General features: G+C 37.1%; 2 protein-coding genes across 4 annotated transcripts in view; one reads left to right on the top strand and one right to left on the bottom strand.

The window, feature by feature from the left end:
• FBXL13 (F-box and leucine rich repeat protein 13) overlaps positions 1-5,929 on the top strand; it is a 98,732-nt gene extending 92,803 nt beyond the window's left edge. For 2 of the 3 annotated variants that reach the window (XM_062581648.1, XM_062581657.1), the window contains one exon: positions 5,472-5,929. In XM_062581648.1, coding sequence (XP_062437632.1) covers positions 5,472-5,586 — 115 coding nt within the window. In that variant the 3' untranslated portion in view covers positions 5,587-5,929. Of the gene's footprint in view, positions 1-4,140; positions 4,241-5,471 lie in introns of all 3 variants that reach the window. The other variant, XM_062581642.1, reaches the window with a different exon arrangement.
• Positions 5,930-6,541: 612 nt separating this feature from the next.
• FAM185A (family with sequence similarity 185 member A) overlaps positions 6,542-23,160 on the bottom strand; it is a 41,743-nt gene continuing 25,124 nt past the window's right edge. The window contains exons 6-8 of the mRNA XM_062580637.1: positions 19,151-19,246; positions 16,735-16,869; positions 6,542-8,533 (exon numbers count right to left, since the gene is read on the bottom strand). Coding sequence (XP_062436621.1) covers positions 8,418-8,533; positions 16,735-16,869; positions 19,151-19,246 — 347 coding nt within the window. The 3' untranslated portion in view covers positions 6,542-8,417. The remainder of the gene's footprint in view (positions 8,534-16,734; positions 16,870-19,150; positions 19,247-23,160) is intronic.

Raw genomic sequence — 23,160 nt, 5'->3', positions numbered from 1 at the left:
ATGATATTCAGAAAATAAAAGGGAGTTCACTGTTAGATTCAGATATCTGCCACATCTTCTATTTGACATATTTTCTAAAAATCTTTGTGTTTTGTTGTAGTTCAAGACCCGCATTGGGAAGCTGATAACTAACACTGGCTTTTTGCCAATAACTGCATCCAAAGCAAAGCACAGTACAGCAGTCATTCTAAACTGTGAACAGTCCTGCTGCAGATTTTCAGTAATGACATCAAAAGCAATGGCAATATTGTCATTTGTAAGTCACAACATGGTTATAAAATTATGTATCTCATGCACAACCTCTATGCTTTTATTAATGAATAATAAGCACTGAATTGTCACAAAAATAAACAGCCTCCACTCTCTGATTTCAGACTAACTCTTAAAGCCTTATTCAACCTTCATAGGATTCTTACATTTTTCATGAAATGTACAGGAAAAGGCTGTTTTCATATGTAATTTAAGTTCTACAGGACATCTATGTAATCAGATTCATCTTGAGAACTAAACATGCTAGTGGTTTAGCTTCTAAATAAGTAATAGAAGAAATAGGTTTTTAAGTTGTCCCACAAAAATCTATAAATCATGCAGACTTCATTTTGCCAGAGGGATTCTCTATCATTTATTATTAAGCACTACCCAGTCCTAGAAGGCATCTCTTAATAGACTCAGCCTCATAAATATTTAGGCATATCTCATGTGATGTGTCACATTCTTTTTCAGTTTTTACTGTTTTGTTAAGATTAAAATAGAAAACATATGGAGACACAAAATTCTTAAAGTTTCAGTCCAGTGCAGCTTCATAGGAAACAATTATGTGCATAGAAATTGTCCATTCTTTCCAGTATCAGGTAGCTTTCGAGACTAGATTTGCCAGCATACTAGCCCAGTGCCAGACTTATTTAAATGTTAAAAGTAAAAAAATGCCTATGGACTGATATCCTGCTGCATATTTCTACTCACAGGCTAAGGTACTGTCAATTAAACCTGTTTCTAAATGCAGTAAAGCATCATCGATAATCTCCCTGTGGGAGTAATGATCACAGAATGGTTGAGGTTGGAAGGGACCTCTGGAGATCATCCAGTCCAACCCCCCTGCTCAAGCAGGGTCACCTAGAGCATGGTAGACAGGGTTGCATCCAGGCGGGCCTTGAAGATCTCCAGAGAAGGAGACTCCACAACCTCTCTGGGCAACCTGTGCCAGGGCTCCGTCACTCTCACAGGGAAGAAATTCCCCCTCACGCTCAGGCGGAACTTCCTGTGCTCCGATTTCTGCCCATTGCCTCTTGTCCTGTCACACGGGACAACTGAAAAGAGTTTGTCCCCGTCCCCTTGACACCCTCCCTTCAGGTACTTGTACACATTGATCAGATCCCCCCTCAGTCTTCTCTTCCCCAGGCTGAAGAGGCCCAGCTCTCACAGCCGTTCCCCATAGGGCAGGTGCTCCAGCCCTCGGATCATCTTTGCAGCCCTACGCTGGACTCTCTCCAGTAGCTCCATGTCTCTCTTGGACTGGGGAGCCCAGGACTGGACACAGGACTCGAGATGAGGCCTCCCCAGGGCTGGGTAGAAGGGCAGGATCACCTCCCTCCACCTGCTGGCAACACTCTTCCTAATGCACCCCAGGAGTGGCCCCACTGGCCTTCTTGAATGGTACAACTCATTTCTTTTACTAGAGAAAAAGGGCACTAACCAACCACCTTTAAAAATGATTTCTGTAGGTAGTGGTAACAGCAGCTGTGATTCACTTAGGGCTAATTCTGCAAGTTAATAAATAATACACTGGCATTTTTAGAGAAACACTACTCTTCAATATAAAGAAAAATCTTACACTTCAAAATAGTCACAGGTACTATTTAAAGTCAGCTGAAGTGCTGAGAAAAGCATAGCTCTACATTACATTTTCTGAGTGCAAAACAGAAAGGGAAATCTGCCATTACGTTGGAAGCTGCCACTAGCTGTGGAGTGCTTTGAACCAAAAGGGCATCATCTGCACTAATAGTTCAATTCCATCAAAAGCTGTTCTTTGAGAATAAAATTAAAAATTTCCTTTGTTCTTCGCTGAACTTGTATGAAACCAGTTACATTTCTTTTAAACTCATGACTTTTTGTTAACAAGCGAGTAATTAAAAAAACTATTAAAATTTTTGCCGTTTAAAACAAAATTTTATTGGTCTTCAATAACTTCAATGCATCTGATAGTTGGAGGACATTTTGATTTTTCATTTTTTTTGTTTTCTGATTGTTGCTGTTGATTAAAAAGGAACAGGGACTTTGTTTTCCTGAAAAAGCAGCATTTCATTTCACATATTAAGGTCTCATGAATAACAAGACTGAAGGATTTGAGAGTCCAGCACACATATAATGAGATATGAAGGCAGCCAAAACATGTGCTGATAAAGGACCAAGAATAAGCGTTCTCAAGTTTTCTCTTGAAGAAGCAACCAGAAAACCTAACCCATTCTATTCCCACTCACTGTACATTCATCTTCAGAGGTGACATTGGTAGAAACCTACTGCTTAACAGAGCTTCCTGGAGTGCCAAGTTTCAGCCTTCATGTGCATTTGAACTAGATGCCACAAAACGTGGTATCATTATACAACTGCTGTGGCTGACATAGGCCTCCAAATGCTTCAGGTTTTACGTAGCCCTGTCTCTCTTACATAACCTCTGGATGCTTGCAGCATGCTTTCTACTTTTCCTGTTATCTGCCTGCCTTCCACTTACCTCTTCAGCTTAGTTTCTCCTCGTTTTGCGCTATGAACAGTTCTTCCATGTTTAAGCTTTTCTTTTCCATTACTCTTTAGTCTTGATTATTTTTTGTAACCTCATCTCAAAATGTCTTTTTCAACCTCTGCTTTCAATTTTAATGGACCAACAGTAAAACTTTTCTGAATTTTGGAATAGCTCAGAATTCAGATCCTGATGCAGATCTGCATTTCCTAGCTAACCCCTCTTAGTTTGCATTGAAGCCATGCACACAATCTTTCAGTAAGGACTGAATTACATATCCTAACTCTGCTCAAGCCATGTGCTTCATCCAGTAATTTTATCTGACTTATATCAAGAGACATTTGCTTCCAAAGGTGACTCTAATTATTATTGTGCTGGTTTCAAGACACTGTACAAATAGATGAGCAGGCTTCATATGTACAGTATATCTTAAATAAACAACGCATTTTGCCACATGTTGATGATTAATGAAGGCTGTTTCTGGCAAACTAATCGATTGTAGCTCCAAGCATGGGGCAGCCTAAGTTTCCAAAAAATAGTAAGAGCTCCCCTTTATGCATGCTTCAGACAGCCACCATACATTGCCCTTCTCATGAAAAGCAGGAATCTGGACTTGGATGAGTTGATTTTTATTTTATAGCTTATAGTTCCTCATATAAGTTGTGCACACATACCTCAATGGCACAAGCCTCCCTAATATAAAAATACACACAGCCTTGCATTCATGTGTTTAATACAGCGTGTCAGTGTTAAATTAAAAAATATATATCCTGCAGTTGCCACCCCTTTCCTGCTGCGGTATTGCTAGCATTACAGCTGCCAATATATTGGCTTCTTTTGTAACTGCCTTCATGGTTTTCACTTTGGAAAAAAATATGAACATTATAGTAGCATTATTGGCAGGTAACAGAAACCTCTAATTTGGGTTTTTCTTTAATATTGTCTAGATGCCATACATCACCTTCTGTTAAAGAGCTTAGGAAACCAACCAGCAGGGAAAAGGGCTGTTTACCTTGTTATGGCTGCAAGACTCCAGATCAGGTTGAATCATCTGAAGAGGATGAGATGTAGAGAGCTGGCTCTTCCCCAACAAGCACATGAGTATGCTCAGCTGGGGGAGCTTTCTGGAGTTTGGGGAAGAGCCAGAGAGGGGAGGGTGTGAGAGGTGCTCCTTGCAGTGAGAGCAGGCTAAAAGCCAACTCTCAGAAATGATGGAAAGAAAGAGGCATTCATAAAGTGAAGGGTTGAGTTTCTTCAGCCCAGGAAGCCAATGAAAGTTGCTGGACTGGTAAACAAACAAACAGTACTGGTAAAGGAAGGAGAGGGGAAGAGTTGCTCTTGAGACTCTTTTTAGGGTCTCTCACTCAGCAGCCCTGATTTTCTCCTATTTCTGTGTCATGTTCTAGTTCTAGTAAAACACTATGGCAGACATAACAAAATACTGATGCAGATTACAGAGGACACGCACGTAGGAAGCAAACAGAAAATGGGGGACATAACTACTGGGTAAGTAGGACAGTGGGACATGACACAGTTGTTCTCAGATGCCACAAATGATTCTCTCCTGGTTCAGCTAAGAGAGAACCTGCAGGTAAAAGCCTAGGGATGTCCTCAGGGCTACTGTGAGTAATAATCAGGCTCTTAACACTGACCATAATGTACTCAACTCAACCTCAGAACCAATGAGCTTTAAAAAGAGGTGGGTGGTAGAACTAGATGATCTCCTGAGGTCCTTTCCAACCTCAACCCTTCTGTGATTCTGTGAAAAGCAATGAAGTTAGCTAAAAAGAAAGTAAAAGCAAAAAAGAAGCCAAAAGCAAGCAAAAAACACAAAAGTAAAAGGAGAAAACAGAATGGATAAAAACATACTTGCAGGTGCCACAGAGACCGTGCAAAGAAAAATCTTAGGGCTCATGTAAAGACAGGGCCATGCTCATTTAGTATATCCTTCCTATTTAAGTAGGAAGCACCACTCTGGACAGATTCTGTGACATCTTTTGGTATAACTGGTTTATCTGTTTTGTTTGGTGTTAAGCCTTCTTCAAACCACAATGCTGTTAATCCAATGGAATAGCCTACTATCAGTTCCAAAAATCCGTATTTTCCTCAGTACAAGACACTTACAAACTGCAGCAAGTTAAGATAAGGGCCACCAAGATTTTTAGGGGGCTGGAGCACATGATTTATAAAGACAGGCTGAGAGAATTGGGTTTGTTCAGCCTAAAGAAGAGAAGGCATGGGGTGGGGAGGATCTTATTGCTCCCTCCAACTACCTGATCAGAGGACAGAGGAGGAGACAGAGCCAGACCCTTCTCAGAGGAGCACACTGATAGGACAAGAGGTAACAGATGAGCTGGCATAACGTAGAGTTCTGAAATGAAACTACTTTTTATCATGAGGTTGGGTCAGAGGGTGGAACAAGAGCCCAGAGAGGCTGTGCAATCTTCATACCTGGAGATATTCAGAGCTTAGCTGGTCAAAGCCCTGAGCCACCTGATCTAGTGAGATCTGCTGGGCAGGATTAAATGACCTCCAAAGGCCCCTCCCAACCTAATTTATTTTGTAACGATGATCTAACCACTTACCTTTTTCTTCTAGTTTCCAAGACATCTCTTGTAATATTGGTAGTTTCAGTTAAAGCAAGAAACTCTACATCACTTCACTTAGCTTTTGCTGTTCTTTGTAGGTATAGCCTCTGTTTAAAAAAAAAAATCCCCCCTTTTTACTCTTGTTGCAGACAAGCTGTCCTGAAATACACAGCCAAGTTGGAGAAACAAGAGCATAATGATGCTGACCCTCCTCCCTGGGTTGGGTACGACAGAAATGGTAACATACTCACCTTCACCAAATAACACCAGTTAGAACTTGAATAAACAAATCCTTCAAAATGAAAACTGAAGAAACTATACAACATCTATAGTTCCACTTGTTTTTCAATAGAACATGACAAGACACTACAATATTTTTCTTAAAATTAATAATCCTTTAATAAAAGACAACTCTTGCTGAATGAGTAAGGATGCATTATGAATCTTTCTAGTAGGAGCATATGTGCCTTCAAGCAACACAGCTGTACTGAAAAGACACTGCTGACTTTCAGATGTTGATTCAAGCTGTCTTCATCTTTCAATAATTTGAAGTTTTTGTAAACTCATACAGAGTAAACAGTTAATAAATGTGTATGTGTTTGAGGTTCTCATTTGTTATGAAGGTCTTTTCTAGGACATAAACACTTTGAGTTCCCAGAGTTGCACATTTCACACGACTGTTTGTTATCAATAACAGTGTTTAAATAACTATCTGTAATATACAGCTATAAATACACATATAAGCACAGTTCTCTATTTTTAAGCAGTCACTTGCACAACCCCAGCACTAGTTCACATTAAAGACTTACCAGGCTCAGAATTCAACTCTCCAAGCCAGCTGAAGTTTACATTTTCAGATCTGAATTGTGGACTAGCTGGCAGCTGATACAGTCAAGAGAATCAAAAAAAAAAAAAAAAAAAAAAAAAAAAAAAAAAAAAGATGACAGATGATAGAAAAGTAAAGGATAAATTTTCTCCTGTTTTAAGATCATCTTCTCATCAAATGTAGAAAGAAAAGGAGCACACAGCACACCTGGAATTTACCACTCAGATTCTATTTACTGATAACTCAACTAATCTTTCCTTTTATAGAGAAAAATAAAGAGTTTCACCTTATTAGAGCAGAACAAGACATTAATCATATGTCTTTGGGGAAACTCCCAAAGATTTGTCTTCCTTAGCTCATTATTGACCTTTACAGTAATGTTCTAAGCTGGTATCAACATCTAACTTGGAATTTTAATCACAGTAGCTTTAGTGGTAGCACAAATTTTCTTGGTGCTTAAACTTCTTTTAAGTAAATAACTAGCAATTCTAACATTTAATTGCGACTACTTTTACAAAATGAATGCATTACTTTGCTTACATTTGAAAGTGCAAGAAATAATGTTTTCTCATGCTTTCCCGTAAGTTGCTGATGCAGCTGTCCAACTGACTCAACTGAGGCTGATGGGCTTTGTATTCCAGACAAATCAGAGCAATTGAAAGGACTCAGTTTTGTGAAATATCTACCACATCGTTTTTATTTTCAAGTGCAATGTGAATTTAGGAATGCTTCTTGCATATACCTGCAGCAGTGCACAGAAAGTATTAATTTGAAAAAATTTCCAGAAAATTTAAAAAACTTTTACACATTTATTAATTTCAAATCTTTTAACAGTAGTGTAGCAATAACAAGTAATATTATGTTGATTTTAGTTATAGTAACGTTTTATATATTAGTGTATGTGTTTATATAAAAATATATATAATTTGCCATATACATCAGTGCCAATCCCATCCAAACAGTACATGCAATAGGGAACAGAATATAGTCTTTAAACAATTTGAACTAAAGTAAAAATGCTGCCCTTAAGTCCTGAAGTGCATTAGCAAGGGGTAATAAAACTTTCCATGGGGAAGGTCATTTTAGGATGTACCATTATGATTTACAGTATATACAAACATTCTTGCAACTTAAAACCTTAGTTGACACTACAAACTCTTCTTTGTTTCTCTCCACCCACTCAGTTGGCAGGAATTATTACATTTCAGATTTAAAAAACCAAATTTCAGTATTTGCTTTGTAAGGGAAAATATATAAATTGAAAAGTTTTTAAAGGTTCAATTTACTTTATTGCATGTTTTTATTACCATTTGGTATAGTACCAAAACCTCCAGTCATGGTCTCTTGCTCAGGGCATACAAACCTTCCTCACATCCTTCTTCTGCTTTTCTGCCTCAAAGAGCTTACAGTCCTGTCATGCAAGGCTGACAGTATACTACTGCAAATGTAGCAAATATTCAGGTTATAGCTCTCATCTATTACCTCAATACTTCCATTCTTTGGTAACTCTTACTTTAGGAGAATGTTCGTACGTTAGAAGGATTTTTATCTGAAGTCCATTTGGTGGAATGTTCCTCCCTGGAATCAGCCAGATCCATTGCACTTGTATTTATTTTAAAAGCTTTTCTTAGCAGATGAACAGTGGTACACATGGCTGGACTTCTTGTTTCTACCCATAAGAGGCCCATGATGACATGCAACAATATAGTTTTATACGTACAGTGCCCATACATAAGGCAGAAATTGCTTAGGGTCAAATATCAAACAAGAAAACCAAGTAAGAATTACAGTCGCTGAAGCAGTTTTATCCTATCCATGATAAGTAATTTGGTTGAAGAAAATTCTCAGCATTTTGCATAAACTAATAAAGGTCGCGCAGTAATGAGATACTTCACTTAAAAATATAAAACAGCTTGCAGAGCATGTCACCTTGGAAGTAAGTTTTCATGTTTTCAAATATTGCGTTGGAAATTTCTTTTATGATAGCTCTGAACTTTCGTTTGAAAGTTACCAGCTTTCAAACTGGCTTGGTAAGTAGGTCAAGTTATACAAATTCTAAATATGTAAGTTTCTAAAGAGTATGGTAAGTAAATCAGTAAAGTATAGCCATTAAGCACCAGCCACTGTCACTGGTAAATGCTGGGTTAAAAATCTCTTATTTTCAAAGTTGTTTATATCTTATGATAAGAATAGGTATCAAAGTTCCATAATATTACTGAAGTGTTACTTTATGATTCCTTGATTTGATATCTTTGGCCTAATTTCACCTTTAAGGAGTCTTCAGCTTCATGGACTGGATCCAGCTTTGGCTTTTAAGAGACACTTTGCCATTTTGTGCTTCAGCCTTAATCCATTTGTCTGTTTCATTGCCCTGATTCATGTGACCTGGAAAAGAGCTCTGTTTAGCTTAATGTGACACGCAGTGAACATCATCTTCCTATCAACTTTTTTCAAACTCCCTCAAAATACATCACAAGACTTTATTTGGTAGAATTTACAGGAGTTTGTTTTTTCTTCTTGACACTGTTCTTCACACTCATCCTTTCCCATAATACATTATTAAGCAAATTTATAGGGATGTATTTTTCTATTATACAGTATCACAGATTTTTATCATGGTCTAGGAAATATGAATATATTAATGATCTGGCTAGGTAATTTGAGAAGTTTTCATCTCAGTTCCAAATACGGACAAGAAACACCGGTAAGATCTAATTTACAGGATGACCAGACATGTTGCTGCTACTGTTTCTACACTAATGGCTTAAAGAAACAGAAAGGTCTCCATCATCGACACGTGTGACATTAACTAAGTATGCAGTGTCATACTATGAAAAGCTCACTGCTTAAAGGACAAAGGAGAAAACGTCCCATTATTCTAATTTTACAGTTAAATCTAAGGTCCAGAGAGATTAAGTGACCTTCCAAGTTTATACAGAAAATTTATGACCAAATTGGGAATTAAACTGAGACCTTTTGAGTTCCAAATCAGTGCCTTTATCAAAAGATCAGTCTTCACTTTGGGTTATCTTTACAAGATGTCTTTTATTGCTATTTTAGTGTTTATGCAACAGAGTATATTCTAAGTTTAGAACTCATTTGAGCCTGGCATAGCCTGAGGGATGGCAGGGAAGCAACGCTCTGAGGCAACTTTGCAAACATGCTCTGCTCTGACCTGTAACATAGCTGAAGTGAAATTCTGGCCATGTCAAAAGCAATGGCAAGACTCCAGTTGACATCACTGCCTTGGTTTCCACAACTTAACTCTACATGCCAGAATTTTTCAATAACATTTCAACTCTTTGGTACTGTTAAGTGAGATTAGTTTAACATTATGGGCCAAACCACATCAACAGACTAGCAGGCCAAGGCCAAGGCCTGTTTCATGTACAGGATTTTCAGAGAAGTCCAACACTGGTTCAGTTCTCCTGTTGAATGGAGAGGTACTTCAGTATCCTTTGTTAGCAGACCTCAACATGTCTTCAAGCATCTCCTTGCAGATGTCCTAGTATAATTTCTGCACTCCTCAGGAGATGCCTGTTGCCTTCAGCAACCATACCACACACTTACTGTATCCTTCCTACTAGAAGGCAGTTGCAAGAAGGTAGAACCCACAGTTCTATTCTCCATCTAAGTATGGACTCAAAATGCATCTATGAAGATCATCAAAAAGTTGGAAAATTGTGATATGTATGAAAGCTATTACTGCTGAAAATTCAGTTCCCCAGAAAGATTTGCTGAATGACTGATTTGCAATAGCATTGTGTCAGAGAAACAGAATTGAAAACAAAATCTGTCTTTTAAGCAGTGATAGCTCTTAAAACATGAGATCAGTCTCAATTTTAAACAGGAAATACCTCCAGGTGTCAAAAAAATGAATTAACAAAGAAACACAAAGGAAAATAATTTCAGCTGGGCCCTTAACAGAATTGTAGAGCAGTAAAAATGTATTTTTATTTATTTTTTTTTTAAGGAGAAAGAATACAGCAAATGTAGGGCAGAGACTGATTTCCAGAAAGTGCAAATTGAAGTGCTTGGTCTCGATCATTTCCTCTCTCTTATTTTTGTCACTGTCTCTTGTACTTCTGTAGAAGGAACAAATGCTGAACCACAGAAACGGTCATACGGATGACTAAAGTTTCATACACTGCTTGCTTCCTGCTACAGGATAGCTAGCAAGTTAGAGTTCTAAAGAAACACAGAAACAAATTAATCAGAGTTGTTTCAAAGCTGAGTTACTGTCTCAGTTCTGTTTCTCATTTTGTATTTCCTATGTGAACTTAGGAAAAATGTTTTGTTCCGTATGCTTTTTTTGGCGATTTGCCTGTGAAGGGAATGCAAAAATCAAACTCCTCACAGTTAAGTCAGTATCAAGTTCCACTCCCTAGGGTTGCAGATCTTAAAACTATTTTAAGGTTAAGCCTATTGCCAGTAGCAGGTTCAAATCAAACATAATTAGTTATGTGTGCTAGGCTCCAATCAAGCAACAAGAGTTAGTTGGAGAACTGTTGATCAGAATTTGGTTTTAACTCTGATTACTGCCTTTACTGTGCATACTGTGAGGTTGTAAGTGGATTCTGAGGATGAGTTTGCTAGCATGACCAAAGCACAAAAGCCAGCAGACTTTTGGATTGCTGACAGGAAAAGAAAGGATTTTGTTTCAAAACCCATCAGTTAAGACAACAGTATGAGTTCAGAAAGAGCTAGATGCACCAGGGTGTGACAGGCCACATTTTCTATTTAACAGCTAGGAAAAAAAAAATTCTATGAAGAAAGGCAGAAAATACCTTTAGGAAACTTTACTCAGTTAAGTATTGATCATTTATTTGTTCATTTTCTTGGAGACTTGAGAAGTTAAAAAGAATTCTACTTTCAAATAATAAAATATATAAAAATGGGCTTATTTTAAATGCAAATTGATAGCAAAATTACTTCAAATCTAAAAAAAAAAAAAAAAATCTTACAAAAAATCCTTAACACATGAACACATGGAAGGCCAACACAAGACAAGTTCTGAATCCCAAGAGAACAAAGTTTTTCAGGAGAAAATGTGTGCAAAATTAGGAAATTAACCCTTGCAATCAAGATTCAAACCTTGGATTCTTCAATTTCAAAGCATGTAGAACTGTTAGATGAAAAAATGTTATTTTAACTCTAAACTTATATTCTCCCCTGTTCAGAGAAAACTTAAGGTTGTTCACTAGTATTGCTAGGACTGTGGTGTGACTCCAAGACTGTGAGCAGCTTGAGTTAAATGCAAGCTGAAACCAATAAAAACCTGTAGGATAGCATCTCATCTGATGTGTTTTTAAGAAGTTGGATGAACTTGCTATTTGACTTGAAGGAATGTAATCTTTTCCAGATACAACCTGGGGTTATTGTTTGCTTTTTTAAAAAGGATCAAGACTTCGCAGAGTAACAGTGTTCAGGGGGACACCGTGAAACTATGAAAGAAAGTTCTTTCCACTCAATTCTAGTGACAAAGATTCAATAACAATTGCTTCTAGGAAAGAAGGAAAATTCTGAAGAGAATACAGAAAATAATCACAGTCACAGCACTGAACAGTGCTGCTCCTGGGATCAGAACAGTAAGTCCAAATACAACAGAGACAAGCTGCAAAGTGCTACACTTTGACAGCTGCTACATTTCAGAAGAAAATTAAGTTTCAAAGCACTGCCATGATGCAAAAATCTTTCAATTATTTCCCTTTTAAAGACCAGTTGCTTGCCTCATGTCACTCATGGCCCCTTCAACTGTATTTGGGTTTAGTTTGGAATTTTGTGTAGGTAGAAACATGTAAAGTAACACCGAATTCCAGATAACAAAAGCAATGAATACATCCATAAAGCCTGGCACAAGACTCATGCAATCAAATCATTTTTGCACACTGGTGAGCCAAACTTTGAAGAAATCCTAAGGGGTAAGCATTTCACAGGCAGCTCCGCCAGTACCACGGGATGAAGAGCCATTCTGTGTCCAGTGAAAAATCAGTTATTGAGGCAGATTATGGTAGGAAACAATCTGTCTGAATTCCATACACACTTCAGAGGAGATTCCAGGCTTAACATCACACACACATAAAACCTTTATTATTTCTGTCCGTGCTTGAATAAGTGTCTGTTCCTAATGAGAAAGGGGTCTTTCATCACAATCTACCTGGGAATCAGAGTGAAAAGACTAACTAAATTCATGGAGAAACCTGAAAAGGCAGAGATGAGACAATGCCTGTCTTTTCAAAAACACCTAGAAATTAGGCAAGTTTGTTTTTTCCAGAGGCATGTGAGGAAGAAGGTTGCCTAAGGAGTTCCGATATTGGCTCACCCCATGCAAGAAAGAGGCAACATCTACCTGGAAACTTTCAAAGGAAAAAAGGGTTAGAGAAAGTAACACCCAGGCTGAAGATCTAAGAACAGGTATAAACTGATGTGAAAAAGAAGATATTACCTGTGTGCATGATCACCAGAAGGCAAGGCTCTGAGAGGGACTATTCAAATGTAGCTTAGGAAAGCTATAGTGCTATAGATGGGTGGTATTAGTAACAAAAGCTAAAAATCCTGTTAAGTGCTGCAAATGTTACAATGCTGGATGAAACATGGAGCAAGTATGTCTCCTGACTTGAGAGAAGACAACCATCCCCAAACAGCACGTACTTTGTAAGAGGACAGAAAATTATAAAGGAAAAGGCTGGTTTGCCAATTTGACAAAGAAAGAATAGAGAGACATGGTAACTTGCAAAGACAAATATTTGTGGCCACTAAGGAACACCTGTGACACTGTGGGACTTCCACCAAGGAAACTCATGCAAGCATTGAAAACCAGATGGAGTAATAAGCAACTGCGAAAGTTGAAATCTCACTTGGCACTAAGTAAATTGATGGCATCAGGTCAAAGGTTGCTGCTGGATATGAAGCTGGGACTAGAACTGGAGCCTAGAATGGAAAAAGATCTGGAATCAGATCAGTCCTTGGCACCAGAGCTAGAAGATTTACATGGTGTAAAAACCTGATTATATTCCAGACAATTTGATTTGGAAATTGACACCATGAGCTACAAGGATCCAAAGAAACTCTACATGATTGCAAGACTTTTTCCAGTCAGCTTACAGTTGTCGACACACCAATTGGCAATGCAAGTGAGGGGAAGTCTGCCCACTGCCTGCATTTGTTTACTCCCCAAATTAATCCACCCACATCCTTCAAAACCCTCCTTTGGAGTCGCTTTGGAGTAGGAGGAGCAGATGGTCACATCAACTTAAGACAAGAGAGAATAGGGCTGAAAGCAATCTCCTGAGGATCCATTATATTTAACTTGATGTGCCTGTCTAGCTTGTTCTTCAGAATCTGCAGAACTGTAGAATTTATAGCCTCTCCAGACAACTACTTACCATCAGAAAGTTTATCTTACTATTCAGCTAAGTTTAATTGGCCATCAAGTCAAATCATAATTCTTTTCTGCTTAATTATTTGACATATATCTTCCTACTGTCCTTCCTGTTAGCACATACAGTTCCAGAGATAGTTAATCTCCACAGGCTAAAATTCCTAAATCAGCTGATTTAGGAATACATGCAGACCTTGAGAAATAGGGCAGCACAGACTCCTAGCAGCAAAGGCTAGGAGTTACGCTACAGAGCATTCTGATAAGCAGAATCCTTTCTTCCTACATTCTTTGCCAGGGAAAGGAGAAGAATGACGTGACATGATTACCATTAGAAATTTTTGGAGTTTATTGAACACTCTCAAATTAGACAGTCTAATAAATGCTTTCACAGGGAGCTGGACCAGTGCTTCACATGAAAAATCCATTTTTATAAACTCTGTTATATCATACATACTACTTTCAAAAGGGTCTACTGATGTCAGTGAAAACAGATGCCTTCTCCTTGCAAATTACTCTAAAGAGTACACATGCTGGCAGCATTCTCTAATTCCTTCCCGTCTTTGGCAAGTGTCGCAGTTCTGCAGGAAAGTCAGTCTCTCTCTCTCTCTTCAAAGGAGCAAAACACCTTTTTACACTTTGCCTCTAAAGCCCTCACTCCAAGTTCTCTCATCTTCTTGCTATAACTAAATCCAGATCTATTTCTTGGCCACCTCAAAAAATCCTGGATGTGACTGTCAGTGTGTTCACAACCCACTTTCTTCCTCCATCAGTGTGGAGGAAGCAAGGTGTAGCTGCTACAATAGCAGTAAGGAAGAGGCTTTCCTGGAGCAGGAGATAGACTAGGTGCAAATTTACTCAAATCATAAAATTATACCCCATCTTCTCACTGGAGAACTCTACGGTTTCACACTGTACTCCCAGAGGCAAGTAAAGTCTGAAAGCAGCTTGAAAACAGCCAGTTCTTGCATTATCCACATGGGAACTGGCCAGCTTCTGAAAAGCTGCCTATTTTTAAATGAACCTTTGACCACAGAATCATTAAAAATCTAAATTATCATCTGCTTATGATACAGAGCTTTTTTCCACTTTGCAAAATACCCTCCCCTCTCCCCCTTTCGTATTTCTTTAGCTGCAGCAGAAGTATAGCTATAGACTCTGTATTTAAGACTCCAGCAAAAAAATAAGGTTTTCATGGTATAGGAATGGCATTAAATGATTTCAGAATCAACTTGTACGAAAAAATGCTTAAATATCAATTCCATGAAGAAGGGATCATCCAGAATGAGGGAACAACTGCTTGGCCTGCAGGGATAATACACTGTCTCTGTGGGATAAAGAGAAGCAGGAAGCATCTCCTCTGCTGTGCCAAAGGATGTTACTGCCTCGTCCAAGAAAGAGCAGGCACTGTTTTCAAAGGGGTAAGAAAGGAGCAAAGCACATTCCAGAGCCATCTATTTCATCCCTTCAAGTTTTTAGCTTCTTATTGACTAGCAAAGAAGAAAATGCCAGCAGAGTTGCTATAAGTCATTGGTTACATTATTTGAGCCTAGCAATCAATGAAGATGATTGGTATAAAGATGGATGAACTTCAGACCAGCATAGAACCACAGTTCAATTGAATCTTGCTGAAAATACATTTCAGGGTCTATTTTTCATTCATCTGTATCTGGATAAATTTAGATCTATATTTAATTGTTTTTGAGGAATGCCGTAACCTCTTTAAACAACCGATAATCAGTGGCGAAAGGCTGTTGTCTGTGTGCAATTCTCATTGATTTCCATAGCTTCGGGATATGTATATTTGAGGGTTAACTAATCAGAGCCACTTCTGGCCTAAGCAGCCAAAATCATTTGGATGCAGAATGGTGGGTTGGAAAATTGCTTCTTCTTCAGCGATGACTCTCCTGCATAAATACTGACTGGGTCATGAAACCAGAGAAGCAATTCAGCTGTGTATATTTGAAACATTACTCTTATCTTTAATGTTGCCAGAGTTAACAAGATGATTGACCAGCCAGAGATCCCATTCACTGGGAAACGTACTGTTTTACTGCTGAAGTGATACACTGCATGGAACTTTGCTTGAATCTGGGGTCCTTCCAAGCTTACTACCTGGAGTTTTAAACATGTTTTTTAAAAAGCTGTATTTAATAACTATTAGTAAATTTAACTGCTAGTTACTGTTCAAGGCAGAAGGCAGAAAGTGACATGCCTATACATTTCAAGACTACTGTATTACATACACAGACTCCATGTTTTGCAGGTATGCTTATAACATTTCCTAGCTTAGAAGACTTTGGGATTACCATTTTTATGTAGAGGAAGAGAAGTTTTGTATGTTTTCTTAAAAAAAAATAAAAAAAGAGAGAAACTGAAAGCCTCATTCAATCTATTATCATATCAGGTCACACTGACAAGACACGTTCACAAGGAAAGCTAGAGCCTTCAGATCCGTTACGCTAACCTTGCCTCTTAAGCAGAGGGAGTAATTGTTAACAGCAAGAGACAGCTTCTAGATGGACCAGTCAGGAGAGGAAGATGGAAATACACACCCTGACAACGAACTGTACAACTTTAGAATAAAGCAGGGAACAGCAAGACTAGGGGACTGCCAAGTTCAATTTTAGAATTGGTAGAGGAACGTTTCCAGAGGGGCCTTTCCACGTACCCTATATTCCTCTGTACTCCAGCTCCTCCTGTTCTTTCCTGGCCATCACCCACCCATCATTTCTCAGTCTATCCTGCACTGTTTAACATTTGTAATATTTTTTTATAAATATGCCATATGCACCTTTTACTCTGCCTTTTTTTTTTTGACAGAGACATCAAAAAATGTTTCATTAGATTTTTAATAGATTGTCTAGGCCAACAATAAATTCTAAGAATGTTTTAAACAAATTTAAAAGCCATGGGTCAAATTCATACCCTAGTTTACTTCTCCCAGATTCACTGGAATTATGCTGAGGATGAATTTGGCTCTAAGATTTTTGTTAGAGAAACAGTCACTTGTATTCAAAAGTCATTTACCAAACAAAATGAAAAATCCATCTAGTAACAAGGGGAGTTCACTGGCACAAGCAAACATTTGAAGCTGAAACAGATGACACAGGAAGAGGCCAAGAGTAATAAAACCGTACAAAAATGCAGATACCTTTGACTAATGCCAGACAGACATTTACTGAAAGCCAAAATTAGTAAGCCTTACCACTTATAGTTACGTGATCATCTTTGGAGGCACTCTGTGTTTCTTCTAACCGAATCTCTGAGCTCACATCCACTTTTCTCCCAGACAATTGTAAATAAGCTTTGAGAGAGGCAGGTACCTTGACTGTAATAGAACCTGGTATAAATTTAAATGAAAGATGGTTAGATTAACATCGAGATCAAAGCATGAAATAGGCAACAATTTAGCTAACTTGAGGCAAATCATCCCAATTTTTAAGAGTCTTCAGAGACAGTAATCTCTTTCTGTCTCTGAAAGAGTAAGAACAAGGATAGTTTCATTTACCATTACCAGAATACTACACGTAACATGCATAAAATGGTGCCATGGTATTTCATAGGGGGCATGGAAATTAACACTGATGTATATTGCTAGCAACAGTCCTCCTTACTGGAGGACCTTATCACGAGGATGATGCAAGGAACCCTGAGACAGGAAGAAAATATAATTAAGAGTATTACTGCTCCAGCTTCATCTTCTGGTCATATATATCCACATTTCTGAGTAAGGAAAAGGGACTGGACTCTATGATTAACCCAGCTACTGCACGGCATGTTATATAAATAATATAACTGTTCTCTGGAACGGTCAGATGCCACTTATGCATTGTTAGTACAAGCAGTTGTCTTTGCTTTATTGTACAGCGCTGGGTCTTCATAGGATTCAGAAGATGAAGACTCAAAAGTGACTAACGAGCCTGAAAACTGTGTCACTATAAAGTGTAATCTACTAACACACTGCAACTTCAGTGTTCCTTATAACTCTACTTCTGAGATTTAAAACGGAAATTCTGACTTTTGCTTCTCCTAAATATGAGCTCTTTATGCAGCAGATTGAAGGCAATTGCTGGGCCACGAATCTGCCAGCCTTAGCCGTATTTGGAATTACTCAGTCACAATGTTTGGAAGTTGTGTCTCACATTAAAACTAAAAATAGCAGAACTCAGAACACACTTTCTGTGTATATGCTCTCTAGTTTCATTTACTTTAGAAAAAAGATTAAAGAGTTTCTTTAAACATGCCCCATAAACTCAATCAGGACATGATCAGAAAACTGGTATTAAAATGTTTATGCAGCAGTCAGAAAGCAACCCTACCTAAGAAATCTGAATTCAGTAGAATCAGTTGCCTGTAACATTCCTGAAGAGCAAATAACTGCCAGTATAATTCAGACTTAAATTTTGCTGTATGCACAAAAACTTTAGCATAAGGAAGGGGAGAGAGCTTCATCTTTGGGTATTCCTCTCAGCCTAGCTCAACGATGTTACTCAAAATAGAATGCACATGCAGCTGACCTCCCATGAATGGGACATTTTCTGCCCAGCAGTTGTCAGCAGTTACTCTGTTACTCTGAATTTACAGGGTAAATGAAAACAGAACTTCATCAACTTTGCCTTTTCTAAACTATGCTGCCAGAAGAGATGTCAGATAATGTTTTGAAAATAACATTAATTATTTTTTCTTAAATACATTCAATTTTACTACTCAAAGAGATGTATGTTATTATTGACTCAAAAGGTAACTAAGAAATAATATAAAAATATACTTCTTCCCACAAATGGAATGAGAAGAACATGTACAGAAGAATGGCTCACAAGTGATTTCAATACATTTCCTTCAGTACTTTCTCTGTAGCTAATTGCTAGATTTTTTTAACCAGGAACTGCCAGGGTAGCATATCTCATACACAGCCAGAGAAGGCTACCATACATCATGCTCTTTTGAAGTATCCAAACCATCTAACATGATGCCAAGTTGAGTATAAATCACTGTAGTGTTTTTTGCCAAACTGAGACTAACAACACATGATCAGAGTTTTGTGTTTACAATACCGTATCTTCTGCATGTCAAAACTATGAATCTAACTTCAGGAGTGAGTTTTTAACAAGGAAGCTCTAGTGAATAGTCAGCAGAAATAAGAGAGAATGCTAAGGAAAGGCCTTCTCATCACTATTTTTCTGGCCTTCCTGTTTAAGTTCAGAGTCTTCTCAATATATAACATCAGATTTCACTAGGAAAAGGCACGAAAAAAGCAATGTAAGCTTGTCATATTTGCCACGGCACAAACATATCAGCATCATGAAGTAAACTGTACTCAAGGCAGAAGAAGGCTGCAAAACAACTCAGCTCCACAGAATTCTGCTGGGTAGATTGTCATAAAAAAAATAAAAGCATTAAAAAAAATCTGTAGATCTACTTATATATCTTTTTCCTCTATGGAGTTTACTATATTGTAAGTTTTTATATACATTTTCTAAGGATGAGGTAAATGAGAATATAGATAACCAGCAATCACTAAAAACTGTTTTCTTCCAGACAGATAAAAAAAAACCCTCATGCCCTTTCTGTTATATCATAGGTTGCCACAAAAAAACCCACATTTGTTCCAGTTTGCTAACCTTTCTGGGATTTCAGATCCACTTTTCTCAATTGACTGACATATACATCTATTGCTCCATGCTGTGTAGAAGCTTTTAAACTTCCATCTGAGGAATCTGGGGAAAAAAAAAAAGGATTATTACTATAATCTTCCTTCCTTTTTTTTCTCAATTTCTGGATGTACATTGAGAAATACAATGAGAAATGTTGTTTTGCTACCCAAAACAACAAAATCAAACCTGACTGGATTTTGTCGATTTTAAGAAGTGAAAATATTCATGGCAGAATGCACTTGAATAACCATAACTAACCAGGATGTCTAGCATATATACCCTTAAAGATTTCCATATAGTTTTAAACAAACTGAACTGGAGCTCTTTTGATTCAAGATCTCAAGCATGGATGTAGAAGGTCAAAGTATGCAACACTAAAAACATGAAAAGGAATTATTACCCCACAGCTTAAATGATTTCTTCAGAGTCGAAAACAAGGAGGAGGAGGAAAGTGGCCAGTCCCTGTTCAGTCAGCTGACTGAGCTGTCACTGTCTTTTGGCTAACAAGAAAAACAATGATAAAAAATAGAACAGGATGTGAATGGTTTTCCCATCTGAACAACTTGTATGTTAAAGAATTTCTGTTCTAAACCTGAAGAAAAAAAGAATCTACATGAATCGAAATTAATGACCTGGAAAAAAAAAGTTTTACTTAGCTAAGTCACAATAAACATTTTATTGATAATTATCATATACACCGTGTGTGTGTGTGTGCATGTGTAGTGGATTGGTAACAATCAATGTTTTCAAATAAAAGCTATTTTTACAAATATCCCCCATTAAATTTAGTAACAGCCAATCAATTAGTCTCCACAAAAGCCTGACAGATTTGCTTGCAACAGATACAGGAAACATCCAACTTTTGTTTTTAAACAAAACATGCAATTAGCTTCTTTGTCTCCACTATGAAGAAATAAAGAGACTTCCGATAGGATAGTGACCCCCTTTCAGGAAAAACAACTGCTAACAGTCTATGCAGCACAATCAGCTGGCAGTACTTTACAGAGATCAAGGGTTATTTAATGAAACCTTCCTCTCTATCAGTTTTCAAATGCAAAAGCAGGTTAGATTAAAAAAAAAAGATGTATTACAACAAGAAAATTTATCCTGCATCAAATAGCACTGTCTGGTATGACAAAATGCATAACTGAAATAATAATGGAGACAATATATGACAAGAAAAGCAGTAAGGACATTTATTTTTATATGTAAATACATACCTAGCTTTAGCTGAGACTAACGTGAATAACAGGATAAAAAAGAGGAAAGAAGTGGATACTTTAAATTCAGAAATTGTTGAGGACTGACAACTCAAGGGGAAATAAAAGGATGAATCGTTTTAAAGAGTACAGAACAGATGGTCACTCTTGAGCAACTTCAGCTATTTAAGAATTTGCTAGTACAAAAAAACGCAGTGAGGAAAATGTCCTTGATAATGTTTTGTTAAGCTTTGTGGAGAATAACTTTTCCACAAAAGAGACCAGTTTTGTTAGTCTTTTTAATTCGTAAGAGAGGAAGCCTGATTCCAGTCCCAGATGGGCAACTCTGTATGTGCCCAAGATCAAATTGGAGCAGTGTGTTCCAACAAAGATGTTAATTCTCAATTAAGAAAAATAAAAGTTATACAAACTGATAGACGAAGTATTATGCAGATATTATATTAATAGTCACATAAAGAAATACCCAGAATTCAGTTTTCATGGATGAATCTTAAAAGGTGCTCTACAGAAAGTCCACAGAGGAACATCAAGAAAAATGACAAGCTTTGACAGAATCTCTTCTGTTAAAACGTCAGAGCAGTTCCCTTCTTTTGAATTACGAAAATTGTAAGACATCATAGACATTTAAAAATTTACAATGAAAGGTTTACATTAATACAGTGAAGCCTAAAAAACAAACAAAAAAAAAAACAAAAAAAAAACAAAAAAACCACATCTAGCCTTCTCTACATCTAGCCTTTCTGCTAGTACAGTTTAAAGGATAATTCATAAATCAGGTAATTTGAAAAAAAAATGATGAGTGACAAATGAAAGCTTATTCACAGCACTATACATTTAGTATCTCCTCTCTCCATTTTATAAAACCAAAAATGAATGGAACAAAGGAATGAACACAAGAGATCTTGCCTTAACCCAAGCAAAAACATCTTTACTTTTCCCAATAGTATATAACTGACTTTATTCACGTTAAAAATCAGTGGAAAACTCTTCATTAATTTCAATGGCAAAATATAAGATCTTTATTATGATTTGGTTAAGGGCAACAAAAAACGTAAGATTCCATCATATGTGAAGCATGATGGAAGATTTAATTATTATAAAAAGCTAAACTACATACATCAAATACATTAATGTAAGTAGAATTACATTATTAGTCTATTAAACTAAAATCATTAGCAGTCACTAAAACTAATTGCTAAAACAATGCTTGTGGAAGTTAAACACATTTATACTTCTAAGCAGCAAGAGTAATTCCTAATACTTAGACAACAGCTGCTTTTACTGTATGCTCACGATTTAAAAATTATTTTCTCCAGTATATAAAATGTCCAGAACAACACAACCTACATTCAATATGAGACAAAAGGAAAAAAGTCCCTTAATAGAGAGAGGGTAGGGGAACAGTGAAACGAGGATGGTGATGATAAAGTTTGAAGTAACTATACATATTAATATATCCACAATAATGGACTCTCACAATTTTTTTACATCTTTGATTTTTTCATATCCGGATACATGAGGGATAAAAATAAACAAAGGCAGCTGAGCCTGGCATGCCTGGAGAGCAGGCATACTTTTTATAAAATACCATATGGAAGAAAGCAGGCAAGCTGAGTGGCTTAGTATAGGATATAGCATAGAAGAAAGCAAGAGAACAAGTGAAAGAACTGTGTTTGTCATTAGCAAAATACAAAGACCAACCAAGTTCTGAGATATGAGGTTAGAAGATGAAGGACCTTTAAAATGAAAGCAAGAACATAACATACTTAAAGCACATAGCAAAGATGGTATCAACAGAAGGAATTTCTATTATGAGCCAAGTTTGCGCATAAATCATATGTTAAAAAAGTATCTACGAGTAGTATTTTTAAAAAGAAACTTTTATGTCCTTAACAGAACTTAAAAATGGGGGTTTTAATTTAAAAATTATCTAGATAACATATGCAAAGTTCAATGCTCAGGGCAAAAATCACAGATACAACATAACTTCTAGATAAGTTACTGTGTATTGTTTTACTATTCAGCTATCCAAAAAACACTTTGAACACTATTTTTGTTTTCCATAATCAAATAATCCTTCTCAAAAGCAAATTCTGGCCTTCTATCTCTGTACTAGGGAATTGCTTTATAACCCCACACTCACAACACAATGGATAGTCTCAGACACCTTACTTCACCTTCATGTCAGGACCATATTCAAATATCAAGCAGCTGCTATATAGGTTTTTGACAAAGTTGAAACTTTGTTCTTTATTGTGCTGGACACTTCAAGTCACAGTTTTGGATCCGGTGTTCAAAAACAAAAATATATTTACATGTAAAAATAATACAAAATATCCAGACATAAATCAGATAAAACAGTTGTTTCAGCTGATGAAACAGCTTGTTCTACCTATAACTAAAAGAAAATACACAGAAAAAAGAGTGAAAAAAACAGCACCCGTTTCTAGTTTTAATGCAGAATTATACAAGAATACAAAACTGTCAATCTATACAATTGTTTGCTTTTTCCCAGGCTAATACTCTGAAAAACATCCCAGGACCTCAACTATGAATTAGAATTGTAAATAAATCTCCCAAAAGTTAAGGATACATCTCTGAAATCTAGAGATGAGTACATTTTCCAGTTAACAAATAAAATGCATTACTAATGATATAAAATTACAACCTCAACTAGGTGACAAGAAGAATAATTTTTCTATTTCCTGCTTTGAGAGGTAGGAGTTCTAGAACTGAACTCTCTCAGACCCAGCAAGG

Source organism: Rhea pennata, chromosome 1 (genome assembly GCF_028389875.1).
Source record: "Rhea pennata isolate bPtePen1 chromosome 1, bPtePen1.pri, whole genome shotgun sequence".
Classification (NCBI taxonomy): Eukaryota; Metazoa; Chordata; class Aves; order Rheiformes; family Rheidae; genus Rhea; species Rhea pennata.
Note: the sequence above shows the minus strand (reverse complement) of the source record. Positions and strands in the feature narration are given on the sequence as shown.